Below are 15,391 nucleotides of genomic sequence, written 5' to 3' on the forward strand. Positions count from 1 at the left end.
GTGTGGCTTTAGAAAGGGTTTTATTGGGCTGCCTGTGGGTGAGTGCATCATCAGAAATCATGAAGCAATGAGTGAGCTGCTCAGGTCATCTCAATAGATGTCGCATGAAATGGTTTGGGCACTTTGTTATGTACTTGATGCCATGTGGTTTTTATTTCCAGTCTGATTCCCTGTGTATGAAAGTTCAGCAATAAAACTGTCTTGCAGACAGGGGAGATCCTAATTCTGCTCTTAAAGAGAATGGAATGTTTAGTGTAGTGGATGCATAGGACAGGACTCAAGGCAGAGTTGAGAAAGGTGCGATACTACCATTGCAGTAGTAATAAATAGAGTAACAGTAGTAAAAATTACATATTTCTGTGGAATAGCAGCAGCAGCTCCAAAGGCAGGGTTGAAACTCAGTTAACTAATATGATCTAACTTTGCATCTTTCCGCAAGGTGATGTTTTCCAGCAAGTTTACTGGGGTGTTTTTTTATCTTGCTGGCAGCATCTCTGCACTCCTCAGGTGCTATGAAAGGTGCCCTTGCTGCAGATCCACCCTGAGTTCCATCTGCTGCCACCCAGAAGTGGTCTTTTGTTGGGCCAAGACTTCCGAACTCTGTATCTTGCTGTTTAAGCATTTACAGCTGATGACAAAAAGGGAGCGCAGCGTGTTTCTCATCTCAAGCAGTGAGCTTTTAAAATTGCAGTGGCAAAATTCCACAGGAGGAGGACCTCTCCCTTTTTGTTTTTGTTTGTGTGCAGGAAAAAATGGTCAGTAAGGTGGGGCAAAATGCATGTGTGTATGGTGAGGAGAAAGATCATTTGAATATATGCTAAAAATGGACCTCATGTATAAGAAAAAGTTAATTTTCAACAGGATCATCCAAAAGTCATTGAGATCACCTTTTCTGGCACCTAGCCATAAACAGAACTGTAGGCACAAGTAAGTGATGTCCATGAGATAAAGCAAATGTTCCTGCTGCGAAGTACCTGAAAAGGTCACCCACATTGCTCAGAGGAGGCATCAAGTGTCATTGAGATTCAGGGAGAGACAGCATGAGCATAGGAATGCAGAAATTGCTGCTCTGAATCAGACTGAGGATCCACCTGGTCTGCCATCCACATTGGGAACCTACTTTACTGAGGAGTTATCTGCCCTCATCCTCCTTCAGCTCCCTTTTACTGCCCAGGCTTTCCTTCTGCTGGAGTTACAGCTCCATGAGCGCTTGATGGCTGAGCCAGCAATGTGCCTTTGTCACAAAGAAGTCTTACAGTTTCCTGAGCTGCACTGAGAAAAATACCGCTTGCAGGTTGGGGAAGGTTCTCCTACTCCTCTACTCTGTCCAATGAAGTCACATCTAGAGTATTGTGTCCATTTTCTGGGCTCCCCAGTACAAGAGAGACATGAACATACTGGAGAGAGTCCAGTGGGGGGTCGCAAACATGAAGGGACTGGAACATCTCTCCCGTGAAGACAGTCTGTGCAAGCTGGGTCTGTTCAGCCTAGAGAAGAGAAGGCTCAGGGAGATCTTGTCAACATTTATAAATAGCTGAAGGAAGAGTTCAAAGAAGATGGCGCCAGGCTGTTTCCCCTGGTGCCCAGTGACAGGAGCAGAGGCAGTGGCACACCCTGAAGCACAGGAGGTTCTTTCTGAGCATGTGAAACACTTTTTGACCATGAGAGTGACCAAGCACTGGCACAGGTTGGCCCAGGGAGGTTGTGGATTCTCCATCCTTGGAGATATTAAGAAGCTACCTGAACATGATGCTGAGAAACTGGCTCTGAATGGCCCTGCCTAAGCAGGGAGGCGGACCAGCTGACTGTAGAGGTCATTTCAACCTCAACCACTATGTAAGTCTGTGAGTGGTACCAGTAAATACCAGCCTACAGCAGAGCTAAGCATTCATGAGTGGGTGATGGGTGATAAACTCCACAACTGGTGGCGATACAGACCAGTATCAAATACAAGGAATGTCCAGAAGGCAGATGGCTTTTAATCAGCTGCTGCAGATTTGACTCATCTTAAAAATTTTTAGACATTGATATACATCTTAAAGCATCAAGATTAATATTCCTTCCAAACTAATTAAGACTGTGTGTTTATAATTGCCTCTGTCTTTGATGAGCATGGACTTTCACTGCAATCAAAAACTCATCCATAATTTCATTATCCATGCTTTGCCTTGCAATTAAGTTTTTGGTAGAATACAGATAAAGCTCCCAATCTGGCATCTTCTTACTGTTCTTTTAAATCATCTTGTCTTTCATTTCTGTCCTTCCTGATGTAAAGACATTCTTTCAGTCTGCCTGGATATAGTTCAGTCTGATCTCTATGACAACATAAACTCACAAGTTCCAATAAAGTACAAGAGCAGGAATGAGATTTTTCCTTCCTATTTTTCCCCTAGTTTCATGCCATGCAAAGACTCAATTGGAAAACAAAAAAGTCAAGTGCTACTTTCCGTTTGACGTGCCTATACTGGTGTGTTATTTGTGCAAAATATGATAATAGAGGTAGTTAATAGGTACCTAAACAATGTTAATGGCTAACTTATTTTGAAAATACCATTATTAGCCAAGTTACTCTTGATAGCCTTGTGACTGTAAAGGCTGCTAAATACCCTGCTCCTTGAAGTTTCATAAAGCACAGCTAGAAAGAAACTGATTTCACAGCTAGTGAAAGAAACTGATTCACCAACTTCTCTGCTCATACCTTCCCTTTTGTCTACACTTCGAAGCTTCCAGTGACTCCTCTTTTGCCACTGTGCTGTCATCAGGCTTGTAGCCCCATCATGATTTCATGGAATCATAGAATCATAGAATGGTCTGGGTTGGAAGGGATCTCCAAGGGTCATCCAGTCCAAGCCCCTCTCCAGTCAGCAGGGTCATCCTCAACTACATCAGGCTGCCCAGAGCCCTGTTGAGCCTCCCCTTGAATATCTCCAGGGATGGGACGCCAACCACCTCCCTGGGCATCCTGTTCCAGTGCTCCATCACCCTCATAGTAACGAACTTCTACCTACCATCCAATCTAAATCTGCTCTTCTCTAGTTTGAAGCCTTTGCCCCTTGCCCTATCATTACAGGCCTTTGTAAACAATATTTCTCCGTCCTTCTTATAGGCCCCCTTCAGGTACTGGAAGGCTGCTATTAGGCCTCCCTGGGACCTTCTCCAGGCTGAACAACCCCATCTCCCTCAGCCTGTCCTCATAGCAGAGCTTCTCCAATCCCCTGATTATTTTGTGGCCCTGCTCTGGACCCTCTCCATCAGGTCCATGTCCTTCCTATATTGAGGGCTCCAGACCTGGATGCAGTACTCCAAGTGAGGCCTCACCAGAGCAGAGTAATAAGGATTTGTTTGATCCCCCCAATGTGGGAGCTTTAATAAGGAAAATGTTGCTGATCTGGTTTTGTGGGGGGCTTGTCACTGTTCATTTTCTTTTATTTTGTTTTCTTAAGGGATGCAGTCACTGTCACTCAGTAACTGTTACAAGCACTTGGTTTGGAGATTTTTTTTTTCCCCTGTTCTTGAACAGTTCTGTTGAACAGCATGGTACCTATTGCCCTTTCCAAAGCTGAGCAAAATGCCTTGATCCATACCTCTTTATGTGAAGAACTTTGATATTGCTCTAGAGCTTTTCAGTGACTGATTTAACTGATCCTGTTTGAATTAAATGGAGTTTGGGTCTTTTTAAATAACTGGAGTAATGCTGCTGGCCAAGCCCTTGGAATTTAAACCCAGGTTGGATAGCTGAATATGTAAAAGCTGTTTTTCCTCTTCGTGCAAGTTATGTATTGTTAAATTGAGCCTAGATGTGCAGGATGATTTTATTAGTTCTGCACATAGCAGCATAAGAGTTCCTTGCATCAGTGAACAAATGATTACTCGTAAAGAAGATAACTGAAAACTGCTGTAGACTGTCCTGCAATTGGTGAAACACAAAGGCCAGATCTCAATTCCCAAGAATGCTGTCTTCCTTAAAACATTGCATTTTAGAGAGCATTATGTGGAAGCAGGTCTTTGATGCTGTGCTGGCAAGTGTCTTATATAAACTCCCATCTGTCACCAAGCGCAGGAGAGCTGCGTCTCAAATGTGGGACACGCAGCAGCAAATCAACTGCCTGCTTTTAATAGTGCAGCAAGTCTCCTTTGGAGACATCTGATATTTTTATTGCTAGCTTTTGTCACAAATTGCAGGGGATTTTTATAAAATGACCAAGTGCTGTAATGGTTTAAAAAAAGCTGAAGCTAGTGAAAAACATTTGCTTTTTACACATCTGCCCCTTACTTTCATATGAACACGCAGGCTGTAATAGGTGAATCAGGCCTGTGGTATGGGCTTGAGGTTCTGAGATTGGTCAGAAAAACCCTTTTGAGATGTTTCTGCTTTGTGGAATGGAAACCCATTTAGGCCATGTATTTATTCCACTGGAGTAGCTTTTTTTAGGCCCTTGTCCCCAGGGTAAGAACAAATGGCTGCAGCCATTGAGGTTACTCATGGGGTTTGGATCACAGTTAAGTTCTGACAAATGCTCTCCTGTGTTGTAAATGTGTTGGTTTCCATAATTTACGATGGAAACAGATGTGAAACCCGCTGATGCTAGCTGGGGATGCTGAAGGGAAGTGGTAATATTTCATTTAGTCTAGAAGTTTAAATATAATAATTCGTCACAGTGAATTTAGTCCTTCCAAAACTATGCCTGACAGGTCATGAAAATTTAAAGCCACCTTCCTAAGCACTGACTGCAAGGACTGAGCACTTGCTGTTTCTTTTTCTACCCAATCCTCCACAGCTTTCTGCCTTCTATAACGATAGAAATTCCTTTCCTTCCTGCTGTTCTTGACTAAATTGAATGGTGAGCTGTGTTTGGGGGTCTGAAGTAGGTGCCTGGGAGGTGAGTGAACTGTCCTTTGAAAGTATAGGTTAATGCTGGTATAAGAGAAGCAGCTGGAGCTAGGATGAGGAAGAGTAGAAGCCCAGCTTTGGCAATAGCCTGTGCTTATATCAGCTCATTAGGATCAAAAAACTTCATTTTGAGAGATTTCTCTGTTGGTTGGCAGGTTCTGCTCTCGCAGCTCCCCAATGTAGCCAGTATTGCTTACACCTGTGCTTTCTGAGATAGAAACTCCCCCTCCAGCTATGTTCCAGAGAAACTAATTAGATGGTTGCCTTATTTGGAAAATCTTTCAGCTATTCAGGGTTTTGGTATTTTCCCTTCTTATTTTCTGCTGTTAAGAAAAACAGGTTGTAATCTTTTTAGCTTCTTGGAATATTTATGTCAGTCAAAGGCATGAGCCTTTGGGCATAAGCTGTATGGTAGGGAACATGATTGCTGAGATCAGTAATTGTCACAAATCTTTTCAAACAGTTGAAGTAAAGGTTAAGCAGCTGGAACATGTTAATTTTTAAAAAAATTGTATATACTTTCCACTATGGAAAGGAGGAGCATATCTGAGCATTGTGAGCTCATTTACTGAAGTTAGCTTTTTGATTACAAGGAAAAGGAGAAAATATCAGAATTATTTTCTGTTTTACAGTTTATCAATAGATGTTAGGAGTTTGCAAGAAAGCACGTAATTTACAGTTCACAGAATCAGATGATGGTAGGAGCTGCAAGGGATCTCTGGGGATCATCTAGTCCAACCTCTGCTAAAGCAAGGTCACCCACAGCAGATTGCCCTGGATCACAATGTCCAGGTGGATTTGGAATCTCTCCCGTGAAGGAGACTGCAATCTTTCTGGGCAGCCAGGTGCAATCTTCCAGGCACCCTCCATAGGAAAGAAGTTTTTCTTTATGTTCAAGTGGAATTTCGTATGTCCTAGTTTGTGCCCATTGTTGGGCACCAATGAAAAGAATCTGGCCCCACAGTCTTGACCCCCAACCTCTAGGTGTCGATAAGATCCCCTCTCAGTCTTCTACAGGCTACACAGTCCCAGATCTCAGAGCCTCTCTTCATCAGAGAGATGCTCCAGTCCTCTCAGCATCTGTGTAGCCTTTGCTGGACTCTCCAATTCACAGATACTGTTTTTGAAATGGTTACTATGACTGTATGACACAGAAAAGAGGAAACCTGGGCTGCAAAATACATGTAAGTCAGGCCTTTATGATATCCTTCTTCCCATTTCTCCCTGTTTTCCCTTGGAAAAGGCTGATTGCCTGTAAGTGTCAGACTGGCTGCTAGCCACAGCAACTGGACGGATGCAAGTTTCCACAAAGACATTCTTTCCCACTTGGGTATCCTGTGGTGATACTGCAAGTCGTTCCAAAATGTCCCCCACATCATCCCATGATATATTTCCTTCTGTAGTGGTGGTGCTTTGTGCTTTTTTAGAATCTTCCTGTAAATTACTTACTTTATTTTTATAGGCAGTGATAGTATTTCTTCCTTAATGTGAAAGCAAGTGTGTTACTTATTTAAATAAGACAATAAATAACCCATCTGCTCTATTTCCAAAGCCTCTGTGGTGGCTGACTCATGTGTGCCATCTCTGGAACCAAGTTTGATTGATACTCTCGCTCTGTTAAATGTGCAACTTAAGTATTCTTCCAGTGCTGCCATTGCTTCCACAGATATGTTGGCAGTTTTGGAACTGCTTTCAGGAAAAAAGAAACATTTCACAGAATACACTGAGCTGTCTGGGAAGCCCAGCAGCTAAATTGAGATTGTTCAGTTTCTTTAAAGGAAGAGCTTGAGTGCTTAGAAGTGAGAATGAGATTTTTTCATATATAAGTATATCTCTCAGACCTCTGACCTGCTGCTTTAGTCTCATAAAGTAAACAAGTAGTTAACAGAGGATTTAACTGTCCATTTTGAATACATTAGTGGTGACTTAGAAAACACATCAAACATTGTTAGCAGATCAACATTGTTAAAGATTTCCTGGGAAAACCTCTGTACAAGTGAAGTGTTGAGAATTTGTTTGTATTGCTGATTCCAGATCAGTTCATAAAGAAGTAATAAAAAAAATAGCATTTTGAATATCATAGAATGTTAGGGGTTGGAAGGGACCTACAGAGATCATCCAGTCCAACCCCTCTGCCAAAGCAGGATCACCTCGTGGAGGTCACACAGGAACAGGCTGGTTTTGAAAGTCTCCAGAGAAGGAGATTCCACAACCTCTCTGGGCAGCCTGTTCCAGTGCTCAAGCACCCTCACCATAAAGAAGTGTCTCCTCGTGTTGAGGTGGAACCTCCTGTGTTCCAGCTTATACCCCTTGTTCCTTGTCTTATCATTGGGCACCACCAAAAAGAGGCTGGCACCTTCATCACCCATTCCTCAGATATTTATAGACATTAAGATCCCCTCTCAGTCTTCTCTTCTCCAGACTAAACAGCCCCAGTTCTCTCAGCCTCTCTTCATAGGAGAGATGTTCAAGTACCTTAATCATCCTCATATCTCTATATTGGAGTCTCTCCAGTACATCCCTGTCTGTCTTGAATTGGGCGGCCCAAAACTGGACATGGTGGTCCAGGTGTGGTCTCACTAGGGCAGAGTAGAGGGGGAGGAGAACCTCCCTAGACCTGCTGGATACGCTTTTCTTGATGCACCCCATGGAGCTGTTTATAAGATGTGTGTAAGATAATTTCTGCAGAGCCTTTACAATCTTGTCTGTGTGCAAACTTGCCTCTTCTTTGGTCTCCTTTAACTTTTAATCATCTTTCGTATTCTTGGGGGGTTTTTTTGCTGCTTTGCAGACAGACGATAATTTCCAGATATGTGTGGTCCAATCTTGCTCATAAATAGCAGTTTTTACCTTTGAAATATCTGTTCTTCTTCCTTGTCTGATTTTATTACTACTTATTTTTTTTACTCACCTTACTATTTATTTTATTTCATAATCTGTAACCATGTTATACAGACTACTTAATTTCAATACACATGCAAGTCTGTCACAGTTCAGTTGAGAGGACTTCTAGTATTTTATTTCTTCTCACAACTCACTTTCTGGGAATTTTTCCTCCTAGAGACATGAAATGTCCTGAATTCAGCCCATAAGAACAATTTTGCTATGGACGGGATCCTTACCAAGTCAGTTTTTCTGCATTGTAGCTTAACAGACCTGCTAGGTGGTTGGGTGTTTTGGGTTTTTTTTTCTGTATGTAGCCCAATTTAAGGAGTATTAAAATGGCTATCTGTAGATTTTCCTCTGTCGTGCTGTTACCTGAAGTCCTTCCATGCTCAAAACTTAGGATTTGTTTCCTGGCATTTAAGGTCCACTTTTCAATTAAGAGAAATACTCAAATAGCATTCTGAGTTACTTTCAGAGTATTGCTGTTCAAGTCATAAAACATTCAGTAGAATACCCAAGCAATATAATTCAGCAGATGTCAAAAAGTAAGCTGCAGTTTTACTTGAGGGCAATGCCATCATTCATTTGTTGACTCATTTTCTTTTCATTGGCAGAACCTGAAGAAGATTCAGGAAATGGACAAAGAAGCAAGTGATGAATCCAGCACAGATCTTGACGACTTAAAAAATGCTGACTGGGTAAGACAGCAATTAAATGATGATTCAGCATCATTGCCAGTAGTTGATACTTCTTTATAATGCTTACCTAAAGTTGTTTGGTTTATGTTAAAACCAGGGTCTGTTTTTCTAACATATCAATTATTAGTAACTCTTGACAAGTTAGAACCAAATGAAGTCTCAACCTCCCTTCTCAAACAGATGAAACAATGCAAGTATCCTAGCATTACAGTTCTCCTTTAGACTGTGTTCTTGGAGAAGCTTTTGCAATTTAGAGAGAGTGTACATTTAGGCAGGTATCATGTTGACTGCCCTTCAAAGTGGGAGCCAGGCAGTAGGCAGAGCCACCAATTGAGCTTCTCTTCCTGTTCTTCCCTCTCTCCAGCCATTCTCACTGCCCAGAAATTGAGAGGAAGATGTTATTGTGTGGTGCTCTTAGAGGCAGAGCAAAGGGAAAATGAATACTGAGAGGATATTGCTAGGTCTTAGGATTTGGAGTCCATTGCAAAATTTCTGTCAAAACAACTGTTGGGAAACTTGGCAAGAAAGTTCTGATACTATGGGAAACAAAGTTTTGGATTTGATCTGTGTTATTGCACATAGTACTAGCTATAAGTCTGGAAACTTTCCTGACATGCTTGCGGTAAACTTGAAACAGAAATACAGAGGTATGGTATGAAAATTTGAAATCCTTACTCTCCGTTATCTTAAAGATGAATATCACTTGAGGTGAGACTCTGCAGTCCTGCAAGTTGCAACAAAGTGTTATGTTCAAAATAGGCTTACATAAAATAAAATGGGGTTTGGTTGATGTGTTAAAAATAAAATGCTACATCTGTATGTATTTGCTGGTGCCCTGAAAGGGGAATCAAACAGTCATAAGGTTGGAAGGGACCTCTAGAGATCCATCCCCACTGCCAAAGCAGGATCACCTAGGGCAGGCCACACAGGAATGTATCCAGGTGGGTTTTGAAAGTCTCCAGAGAAGGAGACTCCACAACCTCTCTGGGCAGCCTGTTCCAGCACTCCATCACCCTCACAGCAAAGAAGTTTCTCCTCATGTTGAGGCAGAACTTCCTGTGTTCCTTCTCCTATTACTGGGCGCCATCAAAAAGAGGCTGGCACCTTCATCTTGACAGCCACCTCTCGGGTATTTATAGATGTTGATAAGATCCCCTCTCAGCCTTCTCAAGACCAAACAGCCCCAGTTTTCTCAGTCTTAATGGACAACTTTGGTTTAATCTGAAGGGATATTCAAGGGCAAGGTATCAAATAAAATGTCTCTTTTCTCTCCAGGCTCGTTTCTGGGTCCAAGTGATGCGAGATTTACGGAATGGTGTTAAACTCAAGAAAGTCCAAGAGCGTCAGTACAACCCACTCCCGATAGAGTACCAGCTCACACCCTATGAAATGCTGATGGATGATATTAGATCCAAACGCTATACCTTAAGGAAGGTCATGGTAAGTCAAGAGAATCATTAGCATTTGTCTAATCTAAAATCTTCTTTTCCTTTTTTAATCTTATCTTTTTTTTTTTTTCCCGAGAACCTTAAAATGGTGATTACATGCATACAGTAAATCATAAATTCATAGAATGGTTTGGGTTGGAAGGGACCGTAAAGATCATCTAGTTCAAATCCCCCTGCCATGGGCAGGGACACCTTCTGCTAGACCAGGTTGCTCAAGGTGTCATCCAACCTTTGTTAGTGAGAAGACCATGATTCCACCAGAAAAATTCAAACACGGGGAGGGGAATGGTGGGGAGACAAGAGAGACAGAAAACCTGCAGTTTATTCTATTAGAAATTGTTAGAAAAAAGAATAAAGGAGGAAAAAATTGAGACAAATACATGGGCAGCAAATAGATGAGTTCTGTTACAAATATAAATACCTTTTATGTATGAGCTAAAAGTATTTTCCTAATCAAGATCTGGATTTAGGCTGTCAGATGGCATTTATTTGCTGCAGATGTGGCTTAAATATGAAATAAGTGGAATAAAACCCATAGCCAGGAGATGTTACCTGTCTTTCCACTGATAACCCAGAGAACTGAGCTGAGTGTTCTCACTGCCCCCTGCAAAAGAGGACCTTGATGAGTGGGTGCAATCAGGATAGTTTGAATGGGAATGCCTGGGTTGCTCTTGTCAGACTGGCCATTAATTCATTGAGCTCCTGCCTCTTCAGAAGAGATTTTCTTTATTATATTGGTAGGTCTTCAAGGCACAGCTGCTGCTTTGCTCATCCAGATTCTCACTGCACACAAAATCCTTGCGAGCATCTATTTTTGTCCTGCTGTCTTGTTGACTAGGTAGATTGTCCAAAGTGAACTCTGGGCATAAACAGGAATTGGGTTTACACCCAGCTGCAGGTTCAGTACCTATAACACTGCCTGACGACTGCTAAATGACATTTGGTTAGGAAAATAACATTTCTTATTAGAAACCTTACATTCAGTAACTTGCATTCTGCTGCAGAGTCTGCTTGAACAATTTGCAAAGCATGAACAAAAAATGAGTGCAGCCTGAATTAGGGGACACCTAATTCTGTGTGGACACAGAATTAGGGGAGACCTGATAGCAGCCAGTACCTGAGGGGGGCATACAAGAAGGGTGGAGAGGGACTGTTTACAAAGGCATGCAATGATAGGACGAGGGACAATGGTTTGAAATTAGAGAAGAGTAGATTTAGATTGGATGTTAGGAACAAGTTCTTTACCATGAGGGTGGTAGAACACTGGAACACGTTGCCCATGGAGGTAGTTGAGGCCCCATCCCTGGAGATATTCAAGGTCAGGCTTTACAAGGCTCTAGTTGAGGATGTCCCTGCTTACTGCAAGGGGGTTGGGCTAGATGATCTTTGGAGGTCCCTTCCTACCCAAACAACTCTATGATTCTATGAATTACAAGCTTAGTTAGATCACATATATACAGCATCTTTTGACTGATCATCAAAGTTGATTATATATATTATGTATTCCCATCAGAGAAAACTGTCATGGTTTTGAGGAGAAAAAGACAAGAATCCTAAACCTGAATATGAAGGCAGCTTTGGAAGGATGGATTATGTTTCTTTCTATCAGTGAAAACAGGTGTTTGGCAAATTTTGTATTAAAAGCCATTTTTACTTTAAATTTATTTTTAGACTTGGTATCTTGTGAAAATGCACGTGCTGCTAATGATAACAAGAGGTTAAGTAAATGAGATGCAACATGAAGTCTTTACTGCTCATTTTATTAATATAGAATCATAGAATGGTTTGAATTGGATCACCTAGTTCCAACCTCTCTGCCATGGGCAAGAACGCCTCCTACTAGACTAGGTTGCTCAAGGCCCCATCAACCTGGCTTTGAATGCTTGCAGGGTTGGAGCCTCTACAACTTCTCTGGGCAACCTGTTCCAGTGCCTTACCACCCTTGTAGTAAATTTCTTCTTAGGTCTAATCTAAATCCAGCTTCTTCCAGTTTGAAGACATCTAATGCTGTGTTTAAAAAGCAGTTTGATCTCTCCCTTGCTGCTCAGTGGTCTGAGTGGAAATGAGGAAGGGAACATTTGTTCCTATTAGGGGCATTACTTAGGAATTGTCTTGGTGGTTTAGGCTATCAAAAGTGTTAACAGATACCAGTACCTGGAGCTGTCTATTCTTCCCATCTTTGGTCTTACTGCAAGTATTCAGTGTTTCCAAGACGTAAAATGCCAAGTACTGGGTTTTTTGTAAGCAACTGGTTTTGTTAGTTTCAGTGACGTTGGCATTTTAGTATCTATGAAAATAGTTTCAAATCTGGAGTCTCTCTGGCCCTACAAGGCAAGAATCCTTGTTTCTGTGGTTGTTGTGGGAACAAGATAACTTTCATTCTGACATTTACTAATCTTTAACTATCTTCCTGGAGAGATTTAATAGCATTTTTTTTTCTCCTGTGGAGCTTTCGCTCCCAAAAAGTTAGTAATTGTGAACATTTGTAGAGTTGGCACTTGGAAACTGGGAAATTTAAGAATTAAATTACAGGCTTAATCTTTTCTTACGATGCTTAAGTGTTAAGCTACAGCTTTTAATTCCACAGTGATTCACAGTTAGCTCTCTCCTGCCCACCAAGCCACCACTCCAATATGTGCACTACTCACTGTATTTCTTGAGCAGTGCTTAGTGAACAGTAACTGATGACTCTTACGTTACTTACTCATTGCATGGCCATCAGGTACCTTTTATGTAGTATCCAAAATCAGCAATCCATTGTATGGCTGATAAGTTCTTCACTGGTAACTGTGCTCTTGTCTTCATGTTTGAGCCCTTCACAAACAGTCATGATGCTGTGGTATTAGCTTGGCCATGCTACAAAAGGGGAATTTAGGCGTATAGATTTAAGCTGTTATTATCAAAAATATCCAGTAATTTTGTAGTGTCATAGAATGGGTTGGGTTGGAGGGGACCTTCAAAGATCATCTAGTCCACCTCCCCCACAGCGAGAGGAGCATCTTCAGCTAGATCAGGTTGCTCGGAGCCTTGTCCAACCTGAATGTCTTCAAGAATGCAGCAGCTCCCATCTCTCTGGGCAACCTGGGCCAGTGTTTCACTAGCCTCACTGTAAAAAATTTCTTCCTGAATCTCCCCTCCTTTAGTTTAGCAGGCCCTGTTAAGAAGGTTGTCCACATCTTTCTTATAAGCATCCTTTAAATACTGAAAGACCACAAGAAGATCTCCCCAGACCCTCCTATTCTCCAGGCTGAACAACCCCAACTCTCCCAACCTGTCATCACAGCAGAGACATTCCATCCCTCACATCATTTTCATGACCTCCTCAGGCCCTGTTTCAACACGTCCATGTCTGTCCTGTGCTGAGGACTCCAGAGCTGAACCCAGCATTTCAGGTGGGGTCTCAGCAGAGTGGAGCAGAGGGACAGAATCCTCTCCCTCAATTTGAATGTCCAGTTTGCCCAGCTGGACGTTATAAAGTCTGTTACAGTTTCCTATGGACAGATCTTAATTTTAGCAGGTGCTGCCTTCAGCTGCTCTGAGCAGAGAACCATCCTTTTTCATTTTTTGCCTTCATCACTTTCCTGCAGACATTTTGGAGTAGAGCAGCAAGCTTTACAGTTCCTAATCGTGCTTTATAGCAGAGGTAGCACTTTCCTTCTTAATGCTGTCACATTTGACAGTGAGACAACTAAATAATTGAATGTCAGTGGTAAGTGCTGTGGGTTTTGTGAAAGCCATGTGCAATGTACTTCTTGTTTGGCTTCACTGCTTTTAAAGCTCAGGCTTCAGCCAAAGGTTACTAAGTGCCACTTGCAGGGTTTTTTCAACTATAATTCCACCTTTATACATTAAAACAGGATGGTAGCAGGTTGTGAGTGAGGAGATTGATAACACAGTAATTTTTCTGTGCTCTGGCTTCTTAGATCTTTAAATTTCTGGCTGATTTTTTTTTTTATAATCACTGGTTATGCTTCTCCACACTGCCAGCTTTAATGTGTATTGCTGAACAAAAACTGGGTTACACACATGAAGACTTAAGATAGTTTTACAGTATTTTGAGTATCTTTCCTATGAAGAAAGACTGAGAGACCTCTGGCTATTTAGTCTTGAGAAGAGAAGGCTAAGAGGGGATCTATAAATCTCTGAGGGGTGGCTGTCAAGATGAAGGTGCCAAGCTCTTTTTGGTGATGCCCAGTAATAGGAGAAGGAACAATGGGTATAAACTGGAACACAGGAAGTTCCACCTCAACATGAGGAGAAACTTCTTTGCTGTGAGGGTGATGGAGTGCTGGAACAGGCTGCCCAGAGAGGTTGTGGAGTCTCCTTCTCTGGAGACTTTCAAAACCCACCTGGATACATTCCTGTGTGGCCTGCCTTAGGTGATCCTGCTTTGGCAGTGGGGTTTGACTGGAAGATCTCTGGAGGTCCATTCCAACCCCTAACACTCAATGATTCTGTGATTTATTTAAATACTGTTTTGCAGTTGGGGCCAATTCGGTATGTGAAAAGAAAAGAGAATTTTGTCATTTGGGGTTTCCCCTCCCGTGTGTCATGGCTACATTTGTGCAATGTATCTTTGATTTAGACTTCAGTCAAGAGCCCTGACTTTTAATTAATTAAAAGATGCATATGAAATTACTTATTACAGAGAGACTTTGAGTAAAGAAGTAGATGTAGTGTGAACAGAGAGGATAAAAACTTCCCTTGAGTGTCTTTCATATAACTATCTGAGTGCCAAGTATGAGAAGGTAGGTCCTGCCACCAGTGCTCCTGCTCTTGGCTGTGGAACATCTATTTGCCTGGCCACCAGCTCCCCATGTATGCTGTGGAAAATCACTTAAGCAAATCTTACATTTCTCCTTTTCCAATCAAATGGGAATGTTGATACTAATTATACCCTGATGGCTTTAAGTCAGGGCATAAAGTGCCCTGAGGTGAAAGGCTCAAAGCCATGTATTATTTATTTCCTATTGTCGTGCAGAGGCCTGTTCCCCAAGGCTGGGATGAAGATTATCAGTTGACAAAATGGCTGTTTTGATGGTAATACTTCAGCTATCATCTTTGACATCTGATGAACACTAATCCCAGGAAGAGACACTTCCCATTTCATTAATAATCCCACAAAACATGCTGGCCTCAAAAAATTGCTCAGGCTTTAAACAAAAGAAATCAATCACACCACTGAAAATATTACTGTCAGGAAGTGTCAAATCACCATTTAGTATAAACCTTTTCCATTTTCAGTTTTCTGCACTAATTTTAGGAAGCTGATGTGTCTTGCAGGGTTTATCAGCTTGGTATTCTGTGCCAAGCTGTGTAACATTCATTCTAGGCAACCTAAGGGAGTGGTGGTGGGGAACAAATGGAACTTGGGACAACGCCCTTCCAGAAAGAGTGCCCAAGAATGCAATTAAATGTTCCCTAGGAGGGACTCTGCATCTGTTTCCTTATCTGGGAAGGGCAGACTC

The 15,391-nt window shown here is 41.9% G+C and overlaps 1 protein-coding gene across 1 annotated transcript in view; it reads left to right on the forward strand.

The window, feature by feature from the left end:
- Positions 1–15,391, forward strand: part of SPIRE1 (spire type actin nucleation factor 1) — a 73,338-nt gene that overhangs the window by 29,095 nt on the left and 28,852 nt on the right. Inside the window, exons 3-4 of the mRNA XM_054381602.1 lie at positions 8,392–8,475; positions 9,751–9,915. Of these exons, the coding sequence (XP_054237577.1) occupies positions 8,392–8,475; positions 9,751–9,915 (249 nt within the window). The remainder of the gene's footprint in view (positions 1–8,391; positions 8,476–9,750; positions 9,916–15,391) is intronic.

The sequence above is a fragment of the Indicator indicator genome, chromosome 6 (assembly GCF_027791375.1).
Source record: "Indicator indicator isolate 239-I01 chromosome 6, UM_Iind_1.1, whole genome shotgun sequence".
Lineage (NCBI taxonomy): Eukaryota > Metazoa > Chordata > Aves > Piciformes > Indicatoridae > Indicator > Indicator indicator.